The 20,878-nt window shown below is 48.0% G+C and overlaps 2 protein-coding genes across 11 annotated transcripts in view; one reads left to right on the forward strand and one right to left on the reverse strand.

Moving 5' to 3' along the window:
- Positions 1–20,878, reverse strand: part of LOC139239404 (putative uncharacterized protein DDB_G0285119) — a 174,810-nt gene that overhangs the window by 96,078 nt on the left and 57,854 nt on the right. For all 10 annotated transcript variants that reach the window (XR_011588639.1, XR_011588641.1, XR_011588642.1 and 7 more), the window contains exons 3-4: positions 20,002–20,219; positions 11,999–12,292 (exon numbers count right to left, since the gene is read on the reverse strand). The gene's annotated coding sequence lies outside the window, so the exon portion shown is untranslated. The remainder of the gene's footprint in view (positions 1–11,998; positions 12,293–20,001; positions 20,220–20,878) is intronic.
- LOC139239319 (phospholipase A and acyltransferase 3-like) lies at positions 11,723–20,242 on the forward strand. The gene is made up of 4 exons (XM_070867990.1): positions 11,723–11,794; positions 18,560–18,665; positions 19,393–19,646; positions 20,054–20,242. The coding sequence occupies exons 1-4, from the start codon at positions 11,780–11,782 to the stop codon at positions 20,240–20,242; spliced, it is 564 nt and encodes a 187-aa protein (XP_070724091.1). The 5' UTR covers positions 11,723–11,779.

The following is a 20,878-nucleotide window of genomic DNA, read 5'->3' on the forward strand; positions in this document are numbered from 1 at the left end:
TTTCTCCCAGAGGGTTGTGAATCTGTGGAATTCTCTGCCCAAGGAAGCAGTTGAGGCTAGCTCATTGAAACATAGAAACATAGAAAATAGGTGCAGGAGCAGGCCATTCAGCCCTTCTAGCCTGCACCGCCATTCAATGAGTTCATGGCTGAACATGAAACTTCAGTACCCCCTTCCTGCTTTCTCGCCATAACCCTTGATCCCCCGAGTAGTAAGGACTTCATCTAACTCCCTTTTGAATATATTTAGTGAATTGGCCTCAACTACTTTCTGTGGTAGAGAATTCCACAGGTTCACCACTCTCTGGGTGAAGAAGTTTCTCCTCATCTCGGTCCTAAATGGCTTATCCCTTATCCTCAGACTGTGACCCCTGGTTCTGGACTTCCCCAACATTGGGAACATTCTTTCTGCATCTAACCTGTCTAAACCCGTCAGAATTTTAAACGTTTCTATGAGGTCCCCTCTCATTCTTCTGAACTCCAGTGAATACAAGCCCAGTTGATCCAATCTTTCTTGATAGGTCAGTCCCGCCATCCCGGGAATCAGTCTGGTGAACCTTCGCTGCACTCCCTCAATAGCAAGAATGTCCTTCCTCAAGTTAGGAGACCAAAACTGTACACAATACTCCAGGTGTGGCCTCACCAAGGCCCTGTACAACTGTAGCAACACCTCCCTGCCCCTGTATTCAAATCCCCTCGCTATGAAGGCCAACATGCCATTTGCTTTCTTAACCGCCTGCTGTACCTGCATGCTAACCTTCAATGACTGATGTATTCAAATCACAGATAGATAGATTTTTAAACAATAAGGGAATTAAGGGTTATGGGGAGCGGGCGGGTAAGTGGAGCTGAGTCCACGGCCAGATCAGCCATGATCTTATTGAATGGCGGAGCAGGCTCGAGGGGCTAGATGGCCTACCCCTGTTCCTAATTCTTATGTTCTTATGACTCCAGAGTGCAGGTACCTGCTTATATACCGTGCTCCCAAGGGATGCTCGCAATTTTTCCTGCCCTCAGCTAACTCCGCATGAACTGGAATCCCTTGGGACTCTGACAGGTAGGCCCACTGGTTGCAGTCTAATACACGTTACAAGGGGTTAAATACATAACATCACTCCCCCGTGAAGTCAACGGTACACTTATTTACAAGGTGAGACAATCTGGGGCTTTTCGCTCCCTTGTCGATCGTCTCGGTACAAATGTGGGTGTGGGTGAGTTGGTTAGTTCTTCACTAGGCTGTTGGGCAGCCGGCCTTGCCGGGCTGCTGGGGATGGTGAGTTCGGCTTCGTGGTCAAACATGATGTCAGTTGTCACTTGTGTGTGTGTGTGTTGGAGGGTCAAAGTTGGTGGTGTCTTCTTCGGGTTGTTCGTAGCTGTTGGTGAACCGCAATTTGATTTGGTCCAAATGCTTTCTGTGCGTTTGACCATTGATCAATTTGACCCGAAACACCCTATTCCACTCTTTCGCTGTGACCATGCCAGCAAGGCATTTGGAACCATGTCCATAATTGAGCACAAACACAGGATCATTGATCTCAATATCGCGTGACAGATTTGCGTGGTCATGGTACACACTTTGTTGATGCCGCTTGTCTTCCACGTGATCATGGAGATCAGGATGGACAAGAGAGAGCCTTGTTTTTAGTGCCCTTTTCATGAGCAGTTCGGCTAGGGGAACCCCGGTGAGTGAGTGGGGTCTGGTACGGTAGCTGAGCAGCACTCGGGACAGCCGGGTCTGCAAGGAGCCATCTGACACGCGTTTCAAGCTTTGCTTGATGGTCTGAACTGCCCATTCTGCCTGGCCGTTGGATGCGGGCTTGAACGGGGTTTGATCCCGTTACGGATCATGAATTCCTTGAATTCAGCACTGGTGAAGCACGGCTCATTGTCGCTAACTAGGACATCAGGCAAGCCGTACGTGGCAAACATGGCTCATAGGCTTTCAATGGTGGCCGCGGACGTGCTTACAGACATTATCACACATTCAATCCATTTTGAGTAAGCGTCCACGACAACCAAAAACATTTTGCCTAGAAATGGGCCCGCATAATCCACGTGGATCCTCGACCACGGTTTGGAGGGCTATCACCACAAACTTAGCGGTGCCTCTCTCGGTGCATTGCTCAGCTGAGAGCAAGTGTTGCACTGGCGCACGCATGACTCTAAATCTGAGTCAATGCCGGGCCACCACACACGGGATCTGGCTATGGCTTTCGTCATTACAATGCCTGGGTGGGTGCTGTGCAGTTCACAAATAAACGTATCTCTGCCTTTCTTGGGCAAGACCACGCGATTACCCCACAACAGACAGTCCGCTGGAAGGGACATTTCGTTTGTGCGCCAGTGGAACGGCTTAATCGCCTCCTGCATCTCCGCTGGGACACTGGACCAGCTCCCATGGAGGACACAGTTTTTTTACAAAGGACAGTCCTGATCTGGCGGGCCGTAACGGGGCACTAGAAATAGTGGATGCATTGGTGATCATTTTCCAAGAGTCTATCGACTCTGGATCAGTTCCTATGGACTGGAGGGTAGCTAATGTAACACCACTTTTTTAAAAAGGAGGGAGAGAGAAAACGGGTAACTATAGACTGGTTAGCCTGACATCAGTAGTGAGGAAAATGTTGGAATCAATCATTAAGGATGAAATAGTAGCACATTTGGAAAGCAGTGTCAGGATCGGACCGAGTCAGCATGGATTTATGAAAGGGAAATCATGCTTGACGATTCTTCTGGAATTTTTTGAGGATGTAACTAGCAGAGTGGACAAGGGAGAACCAGTGGATGTGGTGTATTTGGACTTTCAAAAGGCTTTTGACAAGGTCCCGCACAAGAGATTGGTGTGCAAAATCAAAGCGCATGGTATTGGGGGTAATATACTGATGCGGATAGAGAACTGGTTGGCAGACAGGAAGCAGAGAGTTGGGATAAACGGATCCTTTTCAGAATGGCAGGCAGTGACTAGTGGAATGCCACAGGGCTCAGTGCTGGGACCCCAGCTATTTACAATATACATTAACGATTTAGATGAAGGAATTGAGTGTAATATCTCCAAGTTTGCAGATGACACTAAACTGGGTGGCGGTGTGAGCTGTGAGGAGGACGCTAAGAGGCTGCAGGGTGACTTGGACAGGTTAGGTGAGTGGGCAAATGCATGGCAGATGCAGTATAATGTGGATAAATGTGAGGTTATCCACTTTGGTGGCAAAAACAGGAAGGCAGAATATTATCTGGATGGCGGCAGATTAGGAAAAGGGGAGGTACAACGAGACCTGAGTGTCATGGTTCATCAGTTACTGAAAATGGGCATGCAGGTACAGCAGGCGGTGAAGAAGGCAAATGGTATGTTGGCCTTCATAGCGAGAGGATTTGAGTATAGGAGCAGGGAGGTCTTACTGCAGTTGTACAGGGCCTTGGTGAGGCCACACCTGGAGTATTGTGTACAGTTTTGGTCTCCTAATCTGAGGAAGGACGCTCTTGCTATTGAGGGAGTGCAGCGAAGGTTCACCAGACTGATTCCCGGGATGGCTGGGCTGACAGATGAGGAGAGACTAGATCAATTGAGCCTTTATTCACTGGAGTTTAGGAGGATGAGAGGGGATCTCATAGAAACGTATAAGATTCTGACGGGACTGGACAGGTTAGATGCGGGAAGAATGTTCCCGATGTTGGGGAAGTCCAGAACCAGGGGACATACTCTTAGGATAAGGGGTAGGCCATTTAGGACTGAGATGAGGAGAAACTTCTTCACTCAGTTGTTAACCTGTGGAATTCCCTGCCGCAGAGAGTTGTTGATGCCAGATCATTGGATATATTCAAGAGGGAATTAGATATGGCCCTTACGGCTAAGGGGATCAAGGGGTATGGATAGAAAGCAGGAAAGGGGTACTGAGGGAATGATCAGCCATGATCTTATTGAATGGCGGTGTAGGCTCGAAGGGCCGAATGGCCTACTCCTGCACCTACTTTCTCTGTTTCTATGTTTCTATGTTTCTCGAATGCCTCCATGACCATGAGCAAGTCCACTGGCTGTGCCATTCCCACCTAGGTGGTGGGCAATGGCAGCCGACTGAGAGCATCTGCGCAGTTCTCTGTGCCCGGTCTGTGGCAGATTACATAGTTGTATGCCAACAGTGTGAGCGCCCATCTTTGGATGTGGGCAGAGGCATTAGTGTTAATCCTTTTGCCCTCAGAGAACAACAATATGAGCGACTTGTGGTCAGTTTCAAGCTCAAACTTGAGACCAGATAAGTACTGGTGCATTTTTTTTTTACTCCGTAAATGCACCCCAGAGCCTCTTTTTCAATCGTGCTGTCGGCCCTTTCGGCCTTGGACAAACTCCTGGATGCAAAAACGACCGGTTGCAAAATCCCCGGTTCGTTAGCCTGACCCCGTATGACGACGCATCGCAAGCTAACACTAATCTTTTACAAGGGTTATACAGGACAAGCAGTTTGTTTGAATACAACAGGTTTCTGGCTTTCTTAAAGGCAATCTCTTGTGAATTCCCCCATACCAGTCATCTCCCTTGCGCAGTAGCACAAGTAAAGATTCAAGCAGGGTGCTTAACCCGGGTAGGAAATTACTGAAATAGTTAAGGAGTCCCAGGAATGACCGCAGCTCCGTCACGGATTGTGGTCTCGGCGCGTTCTTGATGGCCTCCGTCTGCTGCATTCTTCTTCCCAAAACTCAACCTCTTGCACCAGGAAAACACACTTTGCGTGTTTCAACCTGAGCCCCACGCGATCCAACCGACTAAGAATCTCCTCCAGGTTCTTCACGTGCTCCATGGTATCCCGACCTGTAACCAGTATGACGTCCTGGAAAACCACAGTGCGAGGAACTGACTTTAGCAGGCTCTCCGTGGTCCATTGGGAGATTGCCGCGGCCGACCGAATCCCGAACGGGCACCTGTTATAGATAAACAGACCTTTGTGCGTGTTGATGTAGGTGAGGCCTTTCGAAGACTCCTCCAGCTCCTGCGTCACGTAGGCCGAGGTCAGGTCCAGCTTGGTGAACGTCTTCCCTCCAGCCAGGGTCACAAATAGGCCGTCTGCCTTGGGTAGCGGGTACTGGTCCTGCAGTGAAAAACGGTTAATCGTTACTTTATAGTCCCCACAAATTCTAACCGTGCCATCCTCTTTAAGTACCGGGACAATCGGATTGGCCCACTTGTTGAATTCCACCGGCACGATGATGCCTTCTCGCTGCAGCCTGTCCAGCTCAATTTCTACTTTCTCACGCATCATGTACGGTACCGCCCGTGCCTTGTGGTGGATGGGTCGCGTACCGGGAACCAAATGGATCTACCCAGAGAAGCTTCCAATCCCTGGCTCGAACAACAATGTGAACTTGCTCAGAACCTGGGCACATGAGGCGTCGTCGACAGACGAAAGCGCTCGGATGTCGTCCCAATTCCAGCGGATTTTACCCAGCCAGCTTCTGCCAAACAATGTGGGGCCATCCCCTGGCATAATCCACAGCGGGAGTTCATGTACTGCTCCGTCATAGGAGACTTTGACTTCTGCACTGCCAATTACAGGGATTAGTTCCTTGGTGTAAGTCCTTAGTTTGGTGTGAATGGGGCTGAGCTTGGGCCTGTGTGCCTTTTTGCCCCACAGCCTGTCGAAGGCCTTTTTACTCATTATGGACTGACTCGAACCCAAGTCCAGTTCCATAGATTCTAGGATTCCGTTCAGATCAACTTTCAACATTATTGGTGGACATTTCGTAGTGAATGTGTGTACCCCACACACTTCTGCCTCCTCGGTACGAGTCTCCAATTCAGCCTGATCCCCAGTGGATCGATTTTCCTCTGCAACGTGGTGGTTTGGAGGGTTTGCAGCTCGCCGGCACATTCGCTAGAGGTGTCCCATTGTTCTGTAACCGTTGCACGCATCGTGCTTGAAGTGACATTGATGGGGCTGAGGATTACCTCCACAGCGCCAACAAGGTGTTAACTGCCTCACATTAACGATTGATGGTGGACTCTGGGTCATCTGAGGTCGGGCAGCAGTAGCCGGCGTGTACGTTCTGCCATGTATATATCTGCTCGAAACCAACGTTACTTTATGCACAGTACTGGCTGAAACTTCTTTACTCTGCGAAATCTGTTTGGTGGTGTCGCTGGTGGATATAAACGCCTGGCCTATCGTTATGGCTTTACTTAGACTCGGAGTTTCTACAGTCAACAGTTTGCGAAGGATTGTCTCATGGCCCGGACCAGCGTACACAATTCTTTGTAGGATTTCTCTGTTGGTTTTGCCGGAGCTAGGAGATTCTTCATGAGCCCATAGGTTGTTGCCCCACAGACAGTTAGGAGGATCACCCTTCGTTTGGCAGCGTTCTCGTCCTCTTCCAGCTCGTTGGCCACAAAGTATTGGTCGAGTCTCTCCACGGAGGCCTCCCAAGTGTCCCCTTCTGAGAACTTCTCCAGGGTACCAACTGTTCTATGCATTTTTGCGCGGTTGTTCGTTACCTCGTCGCCAATTGTTACACTCATAATAAAGGACGGAAACTGAGTACTGTGTACAATGAGCAAGTGTGACCTTAGCTCCTTTAATGCGACTCCAGAGTGCAGGTACCTCGTGGGTGGCCTGCTTATATACCATGTTCCCAAGGGATGCTGGGATCCCTTGGGACTGCAACAGATAGGCCCTCGGTTGGTAGTGTAATACAGGTTCCAAGGGGTTAAATACTTAACAAGAACCAACACCAACAGATGCATCTTCCATGACCGTACTGGTTGGAGTGACCACCACGCAGTCCTTGTGGAGAAGAAGTCCTGTGTTCACACTGAGGACAGCCTCCATTTTGTTGTGTGGCACAACTACCGTGCTGAATGGGATAGATTCAGAACAGATCTAGTAGCTCAAAACCTAGCATCCATGAGGCGCTATGGGTCACCAGCAGCGGCAGAAATGTATTCCACCACAATCTGCAACTTCATGGTCCGGCATATCCCTCACTCTACCTTTGCCATCAAGCTAGGGGACCAATCAAGTCCAACCAACGTAAAAAATAAGAAGATTGGGGAGAGTCAAATGCATTTATGAAAGGGAAATCATGTCTGACAAATCTGTTAACAGTTTTTTGAGGTTGAACTAACAGAATAGATAAAGGGGAACCGGTGGATGTGGTGCATTTGGATTTTCAGAAGGCATTTGATAAGGTGCCACACAGGAGGTTATTAAACAAAATTAGGGCCCATGGCATTGGGGGTAATATATTAGCATGGATTGAGGATTGGTTAACGGACAGAAAACAGAGAGTAGGAATAAACGGATCATTTTCAGGTTGGCAGGCTGTAACTAGTGGGGTACTGCAAGGATCAGTGCTGGGGCCCCAGCTATTCACAATCTATATCAATGATTTGGATGAGGGAACCAATTGTAATATATCCAAGTTTGCTGATGATACAAAGCTCGGTGGGAATGTAAGTTGTGAGGAGGATGCAGAGACTTCAAGGGGATATAGCCAGGCTGAGTGATTGGGCAAGAATGTGGCAGATGGAATATAATATGGAGAAATGTGAAGTTATCCACTTTGGTAGGAAGAGTAGAAAAGCAGAATATTTTTTAAATGGTGAGAGATTGTTAAATGTTGGTGTTCAGAGGGACCTAGGTGTCCTTGTACACCAATCACTGAAAGTTAACATGCAGGTACAGCAAGCAATTAAGAAAGCAAATGGTATGTTGGCATTTATTACAAGAGGATTTGAGTATAAGAGTAAAGATGTCTTACTGCAAGTATACAGGGCCCTGGTGAGACCACACCTGGAGTATTGTGCACAGTTCTGGTCTCCTTACCTAAGGAAGGATATACTTGCCATAGAGGGAGTGCAACGAAGGTTCACCAGACTGATTCCTGGGATGGGGGGATTGTCCTATGAGGAGAATTTGAGCAGACTGGGCCGATATTCTCTAGAGTTTAGAAGAATGAGAGGTGATCTCATTGAAACAGATAAAATTCTGACAGGGCTTGACAGGGTAAATGCTGGAGGATGTTTTCCCCTGGAGTCTAGAACCAGGGGTCACAGTCTCAGGATAAGGGGTCGGCCATTTAGGACTGAGATGAGGAGGAATTTCTTCACTCAGAGGGTGGTGAATCTTTGGAATTCTCTACCCCAGAGAACTGTGGAAGCTCAGTCTTTGAGCATATTCAAGACAGAAATTAATAGATCTTTGGATATTAAGGGAATCAAGGGATATGGGTACAGGCAAGTGGACTTGAGGTAGAAGATCAGCCATGGTCTTCTTGAATGGTGGAGCAGCCTCGAAGGGCTGAATGGCCTCCTCCTCCTCCTATTTCTTATGTTCTTATGTAATCCTGGTTCAATTAGGAGTATAGAAGAGCACCGGGCATACCTAAAACTGATGTGCCACCCTGGTGAAGCTGCAACACATGCATGCTAACCAGCGGGTGCAGCATGTTATAGACATAGCTAAGCAATCCCATAATGGATCAGATCAAAGCTCTGCAGTCCTGCCACATCCAGTCGTGAATGGTGGTGGACAATTAAACAACTGATGGGAGGAAGAGGCTCCATGAACATCTCCATCCTCAAGGATGGCAGAGCCCAGCACACGAGTGCAAAAGACAAGGCTGAAGCGTTTGCAACCATCTTCAGCCAGAAGTGCAGAGTGGATGATCCATCTTCGCCTCCTCCTGAGGTTCCCACCATCACACAGAATCCAGTCTCAGCCAATTCAATTTACTCCATGTGACACCAAGAAGCGGCTGAGCTCACAGGACACAGCAAAGGCTATGGGACCTGACAACATCCCTGCTGTTGTGCTGAAGACTTGTGCTCCAGAACTAGACGCACCTCTAGCCAACCTGTTCCAGTACAGTTACAACACTCGCACATACCCAACAATGTCAACAACTGCCCAGGTATGTCCTGTCCACAAAAAGCAGGACAAATCCAATTCGGCCAATTACTGCCCCGTCAGTCTACTCTCAATCATTAGCAAAGTAATGGAAGGTGTCATCGACAGTGCTACCAAGCAGCATTTACCCACCAATAGCCTGCTCACTGATGCTCAGTTTGGGTTCTGCCAGGACCACTCGGCTCCAGACCTCATTACAGCCTTGGTCCCAATATGGACAAATGAGCTGAATACCAGAGGTGAGGTGAGAGTGACTACCCTTGACATTAAGGCAGCATTTGACCGAGTGTGGCATCAAAGGGCCCTAGTAAAATTGAAGTAAATGGGAATCAGGGAAAACTCTCCACGGGCTGGAGACATACCTAGCACAAAGGAAGATGGTTGTGGTTGTTGGAGACCAATCATCTCAGCCTCAGGACATCGTGTAGGCGTTACTCAGGGCAGTGTCCTAGGTTCAAACAGCTTCAGCTGCTTCATCAATGACCTTCCTTCCATCATACTTAAGGTCAGAAGTGGGAATATTCGCAGATGAATGCAGTGTTCAGTTCCATTTGCAACTCCTCAGATAATGGAGCAGTCCATGCCCGCATGCAGCAAGACCTGGGCGACATTCAGTCTTGGGCTGATTGGTGGCAAGTAACATTCGCGCCACACAAGCAGCAGGCAATGACCATCTCCAACAAGCAAGAGTCTAACCACTTCCACTTGATATTCAACGGCATTACCAGCGCCGAATCCCTTGCCATAAACATCCTGAGGGTCACCATTGACTAGAACCTTAATCGGACCAGCCACATAAATACTGTGGCTACATGAGCGGGTCAGAGCCTGGGTATTCTGCGGCAAGTGTCTCACCTCCTGACTCCCCAAAGCCTTTTCATCATCCACATGGCACAAGTCAGGAGTGTATAATCACTTGCCTGGATGAGTGCAGCTCCAACAACACTCAAGAAGCTCAACACCATCCAGGACAAAGCAGCCCACTTAATCACTACCCCATCCACCATCTTAAACATTCACTCCCTCCACCACCGGCGCCCCCTGGCTGCAGTGTGTACCATCTACAAGATGCACTGCAGCAACTCACCAAGGCTTCTTCGGCAGCACCTCCCAAACCCACGACCTCTACCACCTAGAAGGACAAGGGCAGCAGGCGCATGGGAACACCACCACCTCCAAGTTCCCCTCCGAGTCACATAGCATCCTGACTTGGAAATATATCGGCCGTTCCTTCATCGTCGCAGGGTCAAAATCCTGGAACTCCCTCCCTAACAGCTCTATGGGAGCACCTTCACCACGCGGACTGCAGCGGTTCAAGAAGGCGGCTCACTACCACCTTCTCAAGGGGCAATTAGGGGGATGGGCAATAAATGCCGGCCTTGCCAGCGATGCCCACATCCCGGTACAAATTTTTAAGATCCCAGAGCCACTATTGGATGAAAGAGTAGGGGAGCTCTGCCCGGTTAGTTATCCCTCAAACAACATCACGAAAACAGATGATCTAGGTCATTATCACATTGCTGTTTGTGGGAGCTTGCTGTGCGCAAAATTGCTGCGATATTTTCTACATTACAACACTGACTACACTTGAAAAAAAGTACTTAATTGGCTGTAAAATGCTTTGGGACGTTCTGTAGCTGTGGAAGGTGTTGTAGAATGGGAGTTCTGTCTTTCTTTCTCATCGCACGGATAAGATGGATTTCTTGGGGTAGAAATTCAGGTCCACCCGAAACAGGTCGCACCTACCAATTTTGAAGTGTTTTTTCCACCGCGGTGGATGAGGTGACCTTGTTCGCACAATTCAGCTGTTTGTCATTTTTTTTCAGGCGGAACGGAAGTCGGTCATAATGGGGGCGGGAAGCAGATGATCGACCACGAGAGGGGCGGAAGTGGAGGCGGGACAGAATCTCCGCCGCTGTCATACATCAGCGGAGCTGTGATGATGTCATGACTCATGTGTGTCACCATGTCGCTCCCCTTCACTTAAAGGGGAGCGCCACTGCGAGTTCTGCGACGATTTTAGTTCGGTCCACTGGGCCACTAGGGAGGGTTTCAGCCGGGCCAACAGCCTGGCACTTAACAGGGGGTGTCAGGCTGCCTGTTGGCGACCTGGCTGAACCCGGGGGGCATAATTGTCCGGCCGATCTGGAAGTCGGCCGGCAAAAAAATGGCAGCCACGGCAGAATGCCCTCCCCTTTAATGGCCGCCGCATAGCCATGACCCACACACTGGAAACAAGGTGCACCGACAGAAAAAGCTGTCTGGGGCACCAATCGGCGGCCCGAAGATGTTTTGTGCTGAATATTGATTGAGGTACGGGAGATCGGCAGTGCGTCCTTTGATGATGCACTGAGGAGGAGTTGGGGACTGCCGGAAAAATCACCGAGGTGAGTTTTGCTGGCGGCGGCCATTGGACGCCAAACCAGCGGCCACTCGCCTCTGCCGCTAGGCTGCCGCTTTCCGGCTGTACGCAGCCTTTTCGGGGGGCTGAATTTCAGCCCCATTATATATTATGTAAGGTGGAGTTGCTGTTGTCAGACAAGAGGCACCCCCAGCAGGCCAGGAATGTCAGCAGGTGTTAACCTGGACAGGGAACAAGAATGACCGATCGATTGTTTGGGCCAAGCCTCTGCCGCAAAAACCTTTGTACCCGAGACATATCCAACCTGCAATAAACCATAAATGGTAATAGCTGATTGATCAATTTAGGCATCATATACAGCCCGACAAGGAATAGTGCACCGAACACACAATACAGTCGCTGAGTACTTTTAAAAGAAAGCTCCGTCATTTTTTGATTCCACTTTGCAAGTGTCCTGAAACTCCGAGGGAGAGAGATTGTTTACTGCCATCTAGTTCTTGATCTCAGTTCACAATCAAGAGCCGAAAATGAGTAATCGAAAAGTAAGTTCGTCCTTCACTTTTTGATATTTGCCAGGTCTAACCCTTTAATCCACAACTCGGCTGTGTGTCCGACAGGCTTCCTGTGAATGATGCCTGCTCCATATTGGCCCAGAGTCTTTAACTCTATAAATGGTAACGCTAATCCAATATCCCAGACCGCATTCCCTCATTAAACAGAAACAGATAAAGCATATTGGAACTTACATTTAGATTGTATTTACTGCCTTGGTTTGGCTTTGGGTTTCCCGAGATTCCTAGATCTTTTAGCTTCATCCTGGGCCGTGCTGCTCAGCTATTTCTCCTTCCTCTGGGCAACACTTTTCACGTCTCGGCCTTAAATTCCCTCCGCCATCACTCTGTTCACTCACAAACCTTGTCCAACTCATTCTGTGGTTCCTGGACTGCCTCTTCTGGTTCCACTCTCCCTCCCAGTCACTTCCTCAAAGTGTTGGAGATCAATACAAGATTTCATTGTTCTAACTGGCGAGAAGTTCGGAACTGTGGGGGAGCAGAGAGATTTAGGGCTCCAAGTACAGAAATCACTAAAACCCAGCGCTCAGGGTCAAAAAATAATTAAAGAGACAAATGGAATGTTTGTCTTTATCTCAGGGGCTGGAATACAATCAGTGGGAGCGATGTTACAGTTTATATATCATCATAGGCAGTCCCTCGAACAAGGATGACTTGCTTCCACACCAAAAGGGATGAGTTCATAGATGTTTCAATAAAGGACCCTATACCCAATAAAGGACTAATTAGCAATCTTGTTGTGCAAGGCCCCTTGGGGAAGAGTGACCATAATATGGTAGAGTTCTTTATTAAGGTGGAGAGTGACACAGTTAATTCAGAGACTAGGATCCTGAACTTAAGGAAAGGTAACTTCGATGGTATGAGACGTGAATTGGCTAGAAGACTGGCGAGTGATACTTAAAGGGTTGACGGTGGATAGGCAATGGCAAACATTTAAAGATCACATGGATAAACTTCAACAAGTCTGGAGCAAAAATAAAACGGGGAAGGTGGCTCAACCGTGGCTAACAAGGGAAATTAAGGATAGTGTTAAATCCAAGGAAGAGGCATATAAATTGGCCAGAAAAGGAGCAAACCTGAGGACTGGGAGAATTTTGTAATACAGCAGAGGAGGACAATGGGTTTGCATAGAAACATAGAAAATAGGTGCAGGAGTAGGCCATTCGGCCCTTCGAGCCTGCACCACCATTCAATATGATCATGGCTGATCATTCACCTCAGTACCCCTTTCCTGCTTTCTCTCCATAACCCTTGATCCCTTTAACCGTAAGGGCCATATCTAACCCCCTCTTGAATATATCCAATGAACTGGCATCAACAACTCTCTGCGGCAGGGAATTCCACAGGTTAACAACTCTATGAGTGAAGAAGTTTCTCCTCATCTCAGTCCCAAATGGCTTACCCCTTATCCTTAGACTATGTCATCCCTGGTTCTGGACTTACCAACATCGGGAACATTCTTCCTGCATCTAACCTGTCCAGTCCCGTCAGAATTTTACATGTTTCTATGAGATCCCCTCTCTTCCTTCTAAACTCCAGTGAATACAGGCCCAGTCAATCCAGTCTCTCCTCATCTGTCAGTCCAGCCATCCCAGGAATCAGTCTGGTGAACCTTCACTGCACTCCCTCAATAGCAAGAACATCCTTCCTCAGATTAGGAGACCAAAACTGAACACAATATTCCAGGTGAGGCCTCACCAAGGCCCTGTACAACTGCAGTAAGACCTCCCTGCTCCTATACTCAAATCCCCTAGCTATGAAGGCCAATAGACCATTTGCCTTCTTCACCGCCTGCTGTACCTGCATGCCAACTTTCAACGACTGATGTACCATGACACCCAGGTCTCGCTGCACCTCCCCTTTTCCTAATCTGCCGCCATTCAGATAATATTCTGCCTTCGTGTTTTTGCCCCCAAAGTGGATAACCTCACATTTATCCACATTATACTGCATCTGCCATGCATTTGCCCACTCACCTAACCTGTCCAAGTCACCCTGCAGCCTCTTAGCATCCTCCTCACAGCTCACACCGCCACCCAGCTTAGTGTCATCTGCAAACTTGGAGCTATTACACTCAATTCCCTCATCCAAATCATTTATGTATATTGTAAATAGCTGGGGTCCCAGCACTGAGCCCTGCGGTACCCCACTAGTCACTGCCTGCCATTCTGAAAAGGACCCGTTTATCCCGACTCTCTGCTTCCTGACTGCCAACCAGTTCTCTATCCACGTCAGTACATTACCCCCAATACCATATGCTTTAATGTTGCACACCAATCTCTTGTGTGGGACCTTGTCAAAAGCCTTTTGAAAGTCCAAATACACCACATCCACTGGTTCTCCCTTGTCCAGTCTACCAGTTACATCCTCAAAAAATTCTAGAAGATTTGTCAAGCAGGATTTCCCTTTCATAAGACCATGCTGACTTGTGCCGATCTCGTCACTGCTTTCCAAATGTGCTGCTATTTCATCTTTAATAATTGATTCCAACATTTTCCCCATTATTGATGTCAGGCTAACCGGTCTATAATTACCCGTTTTCTCTCTCCCTCCTTTTTTAAAAAGCGGTGCTACATTAGCTACCCTCCTGTCTATAGGAACTGATCCAGAGTCGATAGACTGTTGGAAAATGATCACACGTCCATCCACTATTTCTAGGGCTACTTCCTTAAATACTCTGGGATGCAGACTATCAGGCCCCAAGGATTTATCGACCTTCAATCACATCAATTTCCCTAACACCATTTCCCGTCTAATAAGGATTTCCTTCAGTTCCACCTTCTCACTAGACCCTCGGTCCCCTAGACTTTCCAGAAGGTTATTTGTGTCTTCCTTCTTGAAGACAGAACCAAAGTACTTGTTTAACTGGTTCGCCATTTCTTTGTTCCCCATTATAAATTCACCTGAATCTGACTGCAAGGGACCTACGTTTGTTTTCACTAATATTTTTATTTTCATATATCTATAGAAGCTTTCACAGTCAGTTTTTATGTTCCCAACAAGCTTTTTTCTCATATTCTATTTTCCCCCTCCTTCCCTGTCTGGAGTAAAAATAAAACGAGGAATGTGGCTCAACCGTGGCTAACAAGGGAAATTAAGGATAATGTTAAATCCAAGCAAGAGGCATAGAAATCGGCCAGAAAATGCAGCAAACCTGAGGACTGGGAGAATTTCCCCCCTCCTAATTAAACCCTTTGTCCTCCTCTGCTGTATTACAAAATTCTCCCAGTCCTCAGCTTTGCTGCTTTTTCTGGCCAATTTATATGCCTTTTCCTTGGATTTAACACTATCCTTAATTTCCCTTGTTAGCCACGGTTGAGCGACCTTCCCCATTTTATTTTTACTCCAGACAGGGAAGGAGGGAAAAATAGAGTATGAGAGGAAGCTTGCTGGGAACATAAAAACTGACTGCGAAAGCTTCTATAGATATGTGAAAATAAAAATATTAGTGAAAACAAACGTAGGTCCCTTGCAGTGAGATTCAGGTGAATTTATAATGGGGAACAAAGAAATGGCGGACCAGTTGAACAAGTACTTTGGTTCTGTCTTCACGAAGGAAATACTAGGGGACCGTGAGTCTAGTGGGAAGGAGGAACTGAAGGAAATCCTTATTAGATGGGAAATGGTGTTAGGGAAATTGATGGGATTGAAAGCCGATTAATTCCCGGGGCCTGACAGTCTGCATCCCAGAGTACTTAAGGAAGTAGCCCTAGGAATAGTGGATGCATTGGTGATCATTTTCCAACAGTCTATCGAAACTGGATTGGTTCCTATGGACTGGAGGGTAACTAATGTAACACCACTTTTTAAGAAAGGAGGGAGAGAGAAAATGAGTAATTATAGACCGGTTAGCCTGACATCAGTAGTGGGGAAAATGTTGGAATCAATTATTAAAGATGAAATAGCAGCACATTTGGAAAGCAGTGACGAGATCGGTCCAAGTCAGCATGGATTTATGAAAGGGAAATCCTGCTTGACAAATCTTCTAGAATTTTTTGAGGATGTAACGTAGACTGGACAAGGGAGAACCAGTGGATGTGGTGTATTTGGACCTTCAAAAGGCTTTTGACAAGGTCCCACACAAGACATTGGTGTGCAACATTAAAGCACATGGTATTGGGGGTAATGTACTGACGTGGATAGAGAACTGGTTGCCAGACAGGATGCAGTGACTAGTGGGGTGCCGCAGGGCTCAGTGCTGGGACCCCAGCTATTTACAATATACATAAATGATTTGGATGAGGGAATTGAGTGTAATATCTCCAAGTTTGCAGATGACACTAAGCTGGGTGGTGGTGTGAGCTGTGAGGAGGATGCTATGAGGCTGCAGGGTGATTTGGACAGGTTAGGTGAGTGGGCAAATGCATGGCAGATGCAGTATAATGTGGATAAATGTGAGGTTATCCACTTTGGTGGCAAAAACACGAAGGCAGAATATTATCTGAATGGCGGCAGATTAGGAAAAGGGGAGGTGCAGCGAGACCTGGCTGTCATGGTACATCAGTCATTGAAAGTTGGCATGCAGGTTCAGCAGGCGGTGAAGAAGGCAAATGGTATGTTGGCCTTCATAGCTAGGGGATTTGAGTATAGGAGCAGGGAGGTCTTACTGCAGTTGTACAGGGCCTTAGTGAGGCCTCACCTGGTGTTTTAGTCTCCTAATCTGAGGAAGGACGTTCCTGCTATTGAGGGAGTGCAGCGAAGGTTCACCAGATTGATTCCCGGGATGAGGAAAGACTGGATCAACTGGGCCTGTATTCACTGGAGTTTAGAAGGATGAGAGGGGATCTCATAGAAACATATAAAATTCTGACGGGACTGGACAGGTTAGATGCAGGAAGAATATTCCCGATGTTGGGGAAATCCAGAACTAGGGGACAAAGTCTAAGGATAAGGGGTAAGCCATTTAGGACTGAGATGAGGAGAAACGTCTTCACTCAGAGAGTTGTTAACCTGTGGAATTCCCTGACGCATAGAGTTGTTGAGGCCAATTCATTGGATATATTCAAGGGGGAGTTAGATGTGGCCCTTACGGCTGAAGGGATCAAGGGGTATGGAGAGAAAGCAGGAAAGGGATACTGAGGTGAATGATCAGCAATGATCATATTTTAATGGTGGTGCAGGCTCGAAGGGCCGAATGGCCTACTCCTGCACCTATTTTCTATGTTTCTATTTTCTATTCAAGTCCTGAACTCCAGGGCTGGAAAATGCCTGTGTTTATATAAAGCTCTGGTCAGACCCCATCTGCAGTAACTACGTCCCGTCCTGAGCCCCGCCCCTCGGGGAGGATATATCGGCCTCGGAGTGGGAGCAGCGCAGATTCACCAGAATGATACCCCGGGGCTAAACTATGAAAAGTGTGTGCAGAGACTGGGCTTGAGACTAGGTGATGATGATGAGGATGATGACTATGATTCCCTTCAATATAAAAGAATAAGTGATGATCTAATTGAGGTATTTTAAATGATTAAAGAAGTTGAAAGGGTAGAGGAAATTATTTCCTCTGGGGGGGTGGGGAATAGCCCAGAACAAGGGGGATTATCTTAACATTAGAGCCCGGCCGTTCAGGGGTGATGTCAGGAAACACTTCACACAAAGGGCAGTGGGAATCGGGAACCCTCTCCCCCAAAAGCTGTTGAGCCTGGATCTGGAATTCCATCCCTAAACTTCTCCGCCCTCTCTCCTCCTTTAAGTCATTTCTTAAAACCTCGCTCTTTGATCAAGTTTTTGGTCCCCTGTCCTAATATCTTCTTCTTTGGCTCGGTGTCAAATTTTGTCTGATAATCGCTCCTGTGAAGCGCCCTTGGATGTTTCTGTCATGTATGTAACCAGCACACTACTGTAACCCTTATACAATTGTAACCCTCAGGTAACTACTACATACTGTACATACTTACTGGAAATGCACACTTTGACCACAGGGGGTGTACTTGTGGGAGACACTCCTTACCTGGAGATTCAGGTATATAAGGGGAGGTCCCTCGCAGGGCCAGCATTCCTTGGTCCAGGTAATAAAGGTGAAGCTCACAGAGTGATTGTGTCTGCAGTACATGCCTCGTGTGATTATGTTTAAGAGTTAAGGACTCAACAGTTTCACTATGTTAGTCATCATCATAGGCAGTCCCTCGAAATGAGGGTGACTTGCTTCTACGCCAAAAAAAGGATGAATTCACAGGTGTTTCAACTTTAGAACTCGAACTACATCCTCAAAGGTGGAAGATACCTGTGCGTGGATTTTTTTAACGTGTGGTGGCCGTTAAAAGGAGCGGCATGCAGCCCCTGGACAGTGTGGAGGGAGGCCACTACAGGGTACAACGCGAGCTGGTGCAGGAGGGCAACGGCAGCGAAGAGGGACGTCAGCTAGGTCCAGGTCGGTGATTGGAGCGTGGGCAGATGGAACAGGAGCGGCGAGATCGGGGCGAAGGAGCTGTGAGAGACTGTGGAGGGATGTGATCGAGGCCCAAGAATGGCGTGAGTTCGGGGCCAGGGGCAGCACACTGCGATATGTGCGCGCACTAGGTCCGTGCAGCAGAGCTGGTCTCCAGTTGTCCTGGGTAATCCTTGCCACTGGACCAAGACCTAGCTCTGTCAAGCCCGTGTGGTGACTATGTTAAAGGCTGTATAAATACACGGTGTTAGTGTTAGTCCTTGGATTAACCACGAGAATCCAAGAAACTAACAATAAGTACTTTCAAACAGCCGCGCTAACTTCTAATGTAAAATCCATCATGTTTCCAGTCATTCCCTGATCCCAAGCCTGGAGATTTGATCGAAATATTCCGAGGTGATTATCAACATTGGGCTATCTATGTCGGAGATGGAGATGTCGTCCACTTAACTGAAGGTAAGAGCTCTCAGGCTTTTGTACTTAGATTCAACGTCCTTTTATATTGACAGAATAAAGGTATGAATCTGAAGTCTGCCCACGTTCCATTATTTACAATGGAGGCTGCCTATGTAAACGTCACGCTGTAATCACAACCTTTCACCAGTGGAGGTGCTGCAGTGTCACCACTGGCAGGAGGGTGTAATTACAGTCCAGATTCCTGACGATCCCCCTTCCTCTAGCATTGGTGGCAGACATTTTGACACCAAGCGCTGGAATTCCCCCCTAAACCTGCCGCCAGTGGGGGTCATGACTTGCCCTCACCCCCAATCATTTTGAGGTTAGCCAAAGTTGGACTTCTTATAGGCTAAATTGACCAAAATTGGGGGCATCAGTCGGGCAAATCTGGAGTTCGACCCCTCCATTCCTCTACCCTAGCTCTGCCACTGCCCGACATTTTCTCCCCAACCTCAAAAGCTGCTTCAAACCCTCGGTGACCAAATCTAAGGTCAGTTCTCCAAACTCTACAACTGCTGCTGCTCACCTTACTCCTCTCTGAAGCACCTTGGCCCAATTACTCTCAACGGTGCCAGAGAATTGTAGATTGTATCGAACTGAGGTATTTTATCAGCCTCAGTAATCCATTCCCTTTAACTGTATCTAAGCAAGGTTCCATCCCTTTAACTGTATCCAACCCGGGTATTCCAACAGCCTCAATAAACCGTCCCTTTGATGTATTTTCTAGGATCGAGTGCAAGAGTATCGTCCAGCTCTACGACTAACATTGTGGTTAAAAGACAGCGTCTCTCTAAGGTAGCTGGAAAGGATGAGTACCATATCAACAACACTTCTGACGAGAAATGGGACCCGTTACCCATTGACGAGATAATAAAAAATGCTAAAGCAAAGGTTGGAAACAAAGTGGAGTACGAACTAACAACAGCAAACTGCGAGCACTTTGTCAATGAGCTTCGGTGCGGTAAAAAAGTATCGGATCAGGTGAGTACATCCCGTGACCAACAGGTAATGATACACTGGGGAGATCTGATGTGGCTTGGGCCTCTCTGCCAGCAGGTGTCCCTCCAAGTGTCTGAGACACGTTGACACAAGGTGTTGTGTGGGGGGGGTGAATGGGGCATTCTATCGGTTTGTCAGTGAGAGAGTCGGGGAACGGTACTGGGGGGGAGGGGGGTTAGACCAGAATTCCTTGGTTATTCCATAGAATGGGAATGGAGACCGAGGCACATGTTAAATGGAAGAGGATACAAAGGCACATTGGGAAGGTCACTAGAGGTCATGCCATCAACGACCCGGCACAGTATCTACAGCTGGGATCTCAGAGTCACTGAAATACCTTCACTGTGGTGTCTGTTTCTGTCTCTAACTGATGCACTCTCTTCCCACAGGGCAAGGAAATCGAGAGTGATGTTGGTGCTGCTGGTGCTGCTATTGTTCAAGCTGCTGGTGCTTCTGTTGGGGTTGTTGTTGGTGCTGCAGCGGATGTTGTTGGTGCTGCTGCTGAAACTGTTGGTGCTGCTGCTCGATTTGTTCGTGCGTTTGTTAATTCTGTTGCTGATGGAAATGATGGTCGTTAAATTTTTGAAATCATTAAACTAAAGAATTTAATTGAATTACCTCCATTAACTGAGGTGTCGTCACTGCTGTAATGTCAAAAATACGGATGCTTCCTTCAGGCCCCGATACGGATCCCTGGGCCCCGATACGGTGCGCGGGGCCCCGATACAGTTCCTGGGGGCACCGATATGGTGCGTGGGGCCCCGATACAGTTCCTGGGGGCACCGATATGGTGCGTGGGGCCCCGATACGGTTCCCTGGGCCCCGATACGGTTCCCGAGGCCCCGATACGGTCCCTGGGCCTCGATACGGTGCGCAAGGCCGCGATACTGGTCACGGAGCCCCGATACGGTGCGCGGGGCCCCGATACATTCCCTGGACTTTGATACGCTCCAGTTGGGGAGTTTCCAAAGCCAGGCCACTTCACACCGAGTCTACCCTTGTATCGTCAGCGCAGCACAAGGAGAGATAGACGGATCGAGCGGCAATAGGGAAGCTGAATCCTGAGCACCATTAACTCACAATACAACTGCAGGACACTGGGACACTGGGAGAAACCAGTGAGAGAGAAAAGGAGGCAGAAGCTAACACAGTGGGTTTGGACAGAGCTCAGGAAGCACTTCACAAGACGGAATGCTGACTCCCTGGGCTGGACT

Source organism: Pristiophorus japonicus, chromosome 27 (genome assembly GCF_044704955.1).
Source record: "Pristiophorus japonicus isolate sPriJap1 chromosome 27, sPriJap1.hap1, whole genome shotgun sequence".
Classification (NCBI taxonomy): Eukaryota; Metazoa; Chordata; class Chondrichthyes; family Pristiophoridae; genus Pristiophorus; species Pristiophorus japonicus.

Bases quoted from the DNA above. Each gene is read 5' to 3' on its own strand.
- LOC139239319 (XM_070867990.1), top strand. The intron at 18,666-19,392 runs GTAAGAGCTCTC...TGTATTTTCTAG, and splicing joins TGTCGTCCACTTAACTGAAG to GATCGAGTGCAAGAGTATCG. The intron at 19,647-20,053 runs GTGAGTACATCC...CTCTTCCCACAG, and splicing joins GTAAAAAAGTATCGGATCAG to GGCAAGGAAATCGAGAGTGA.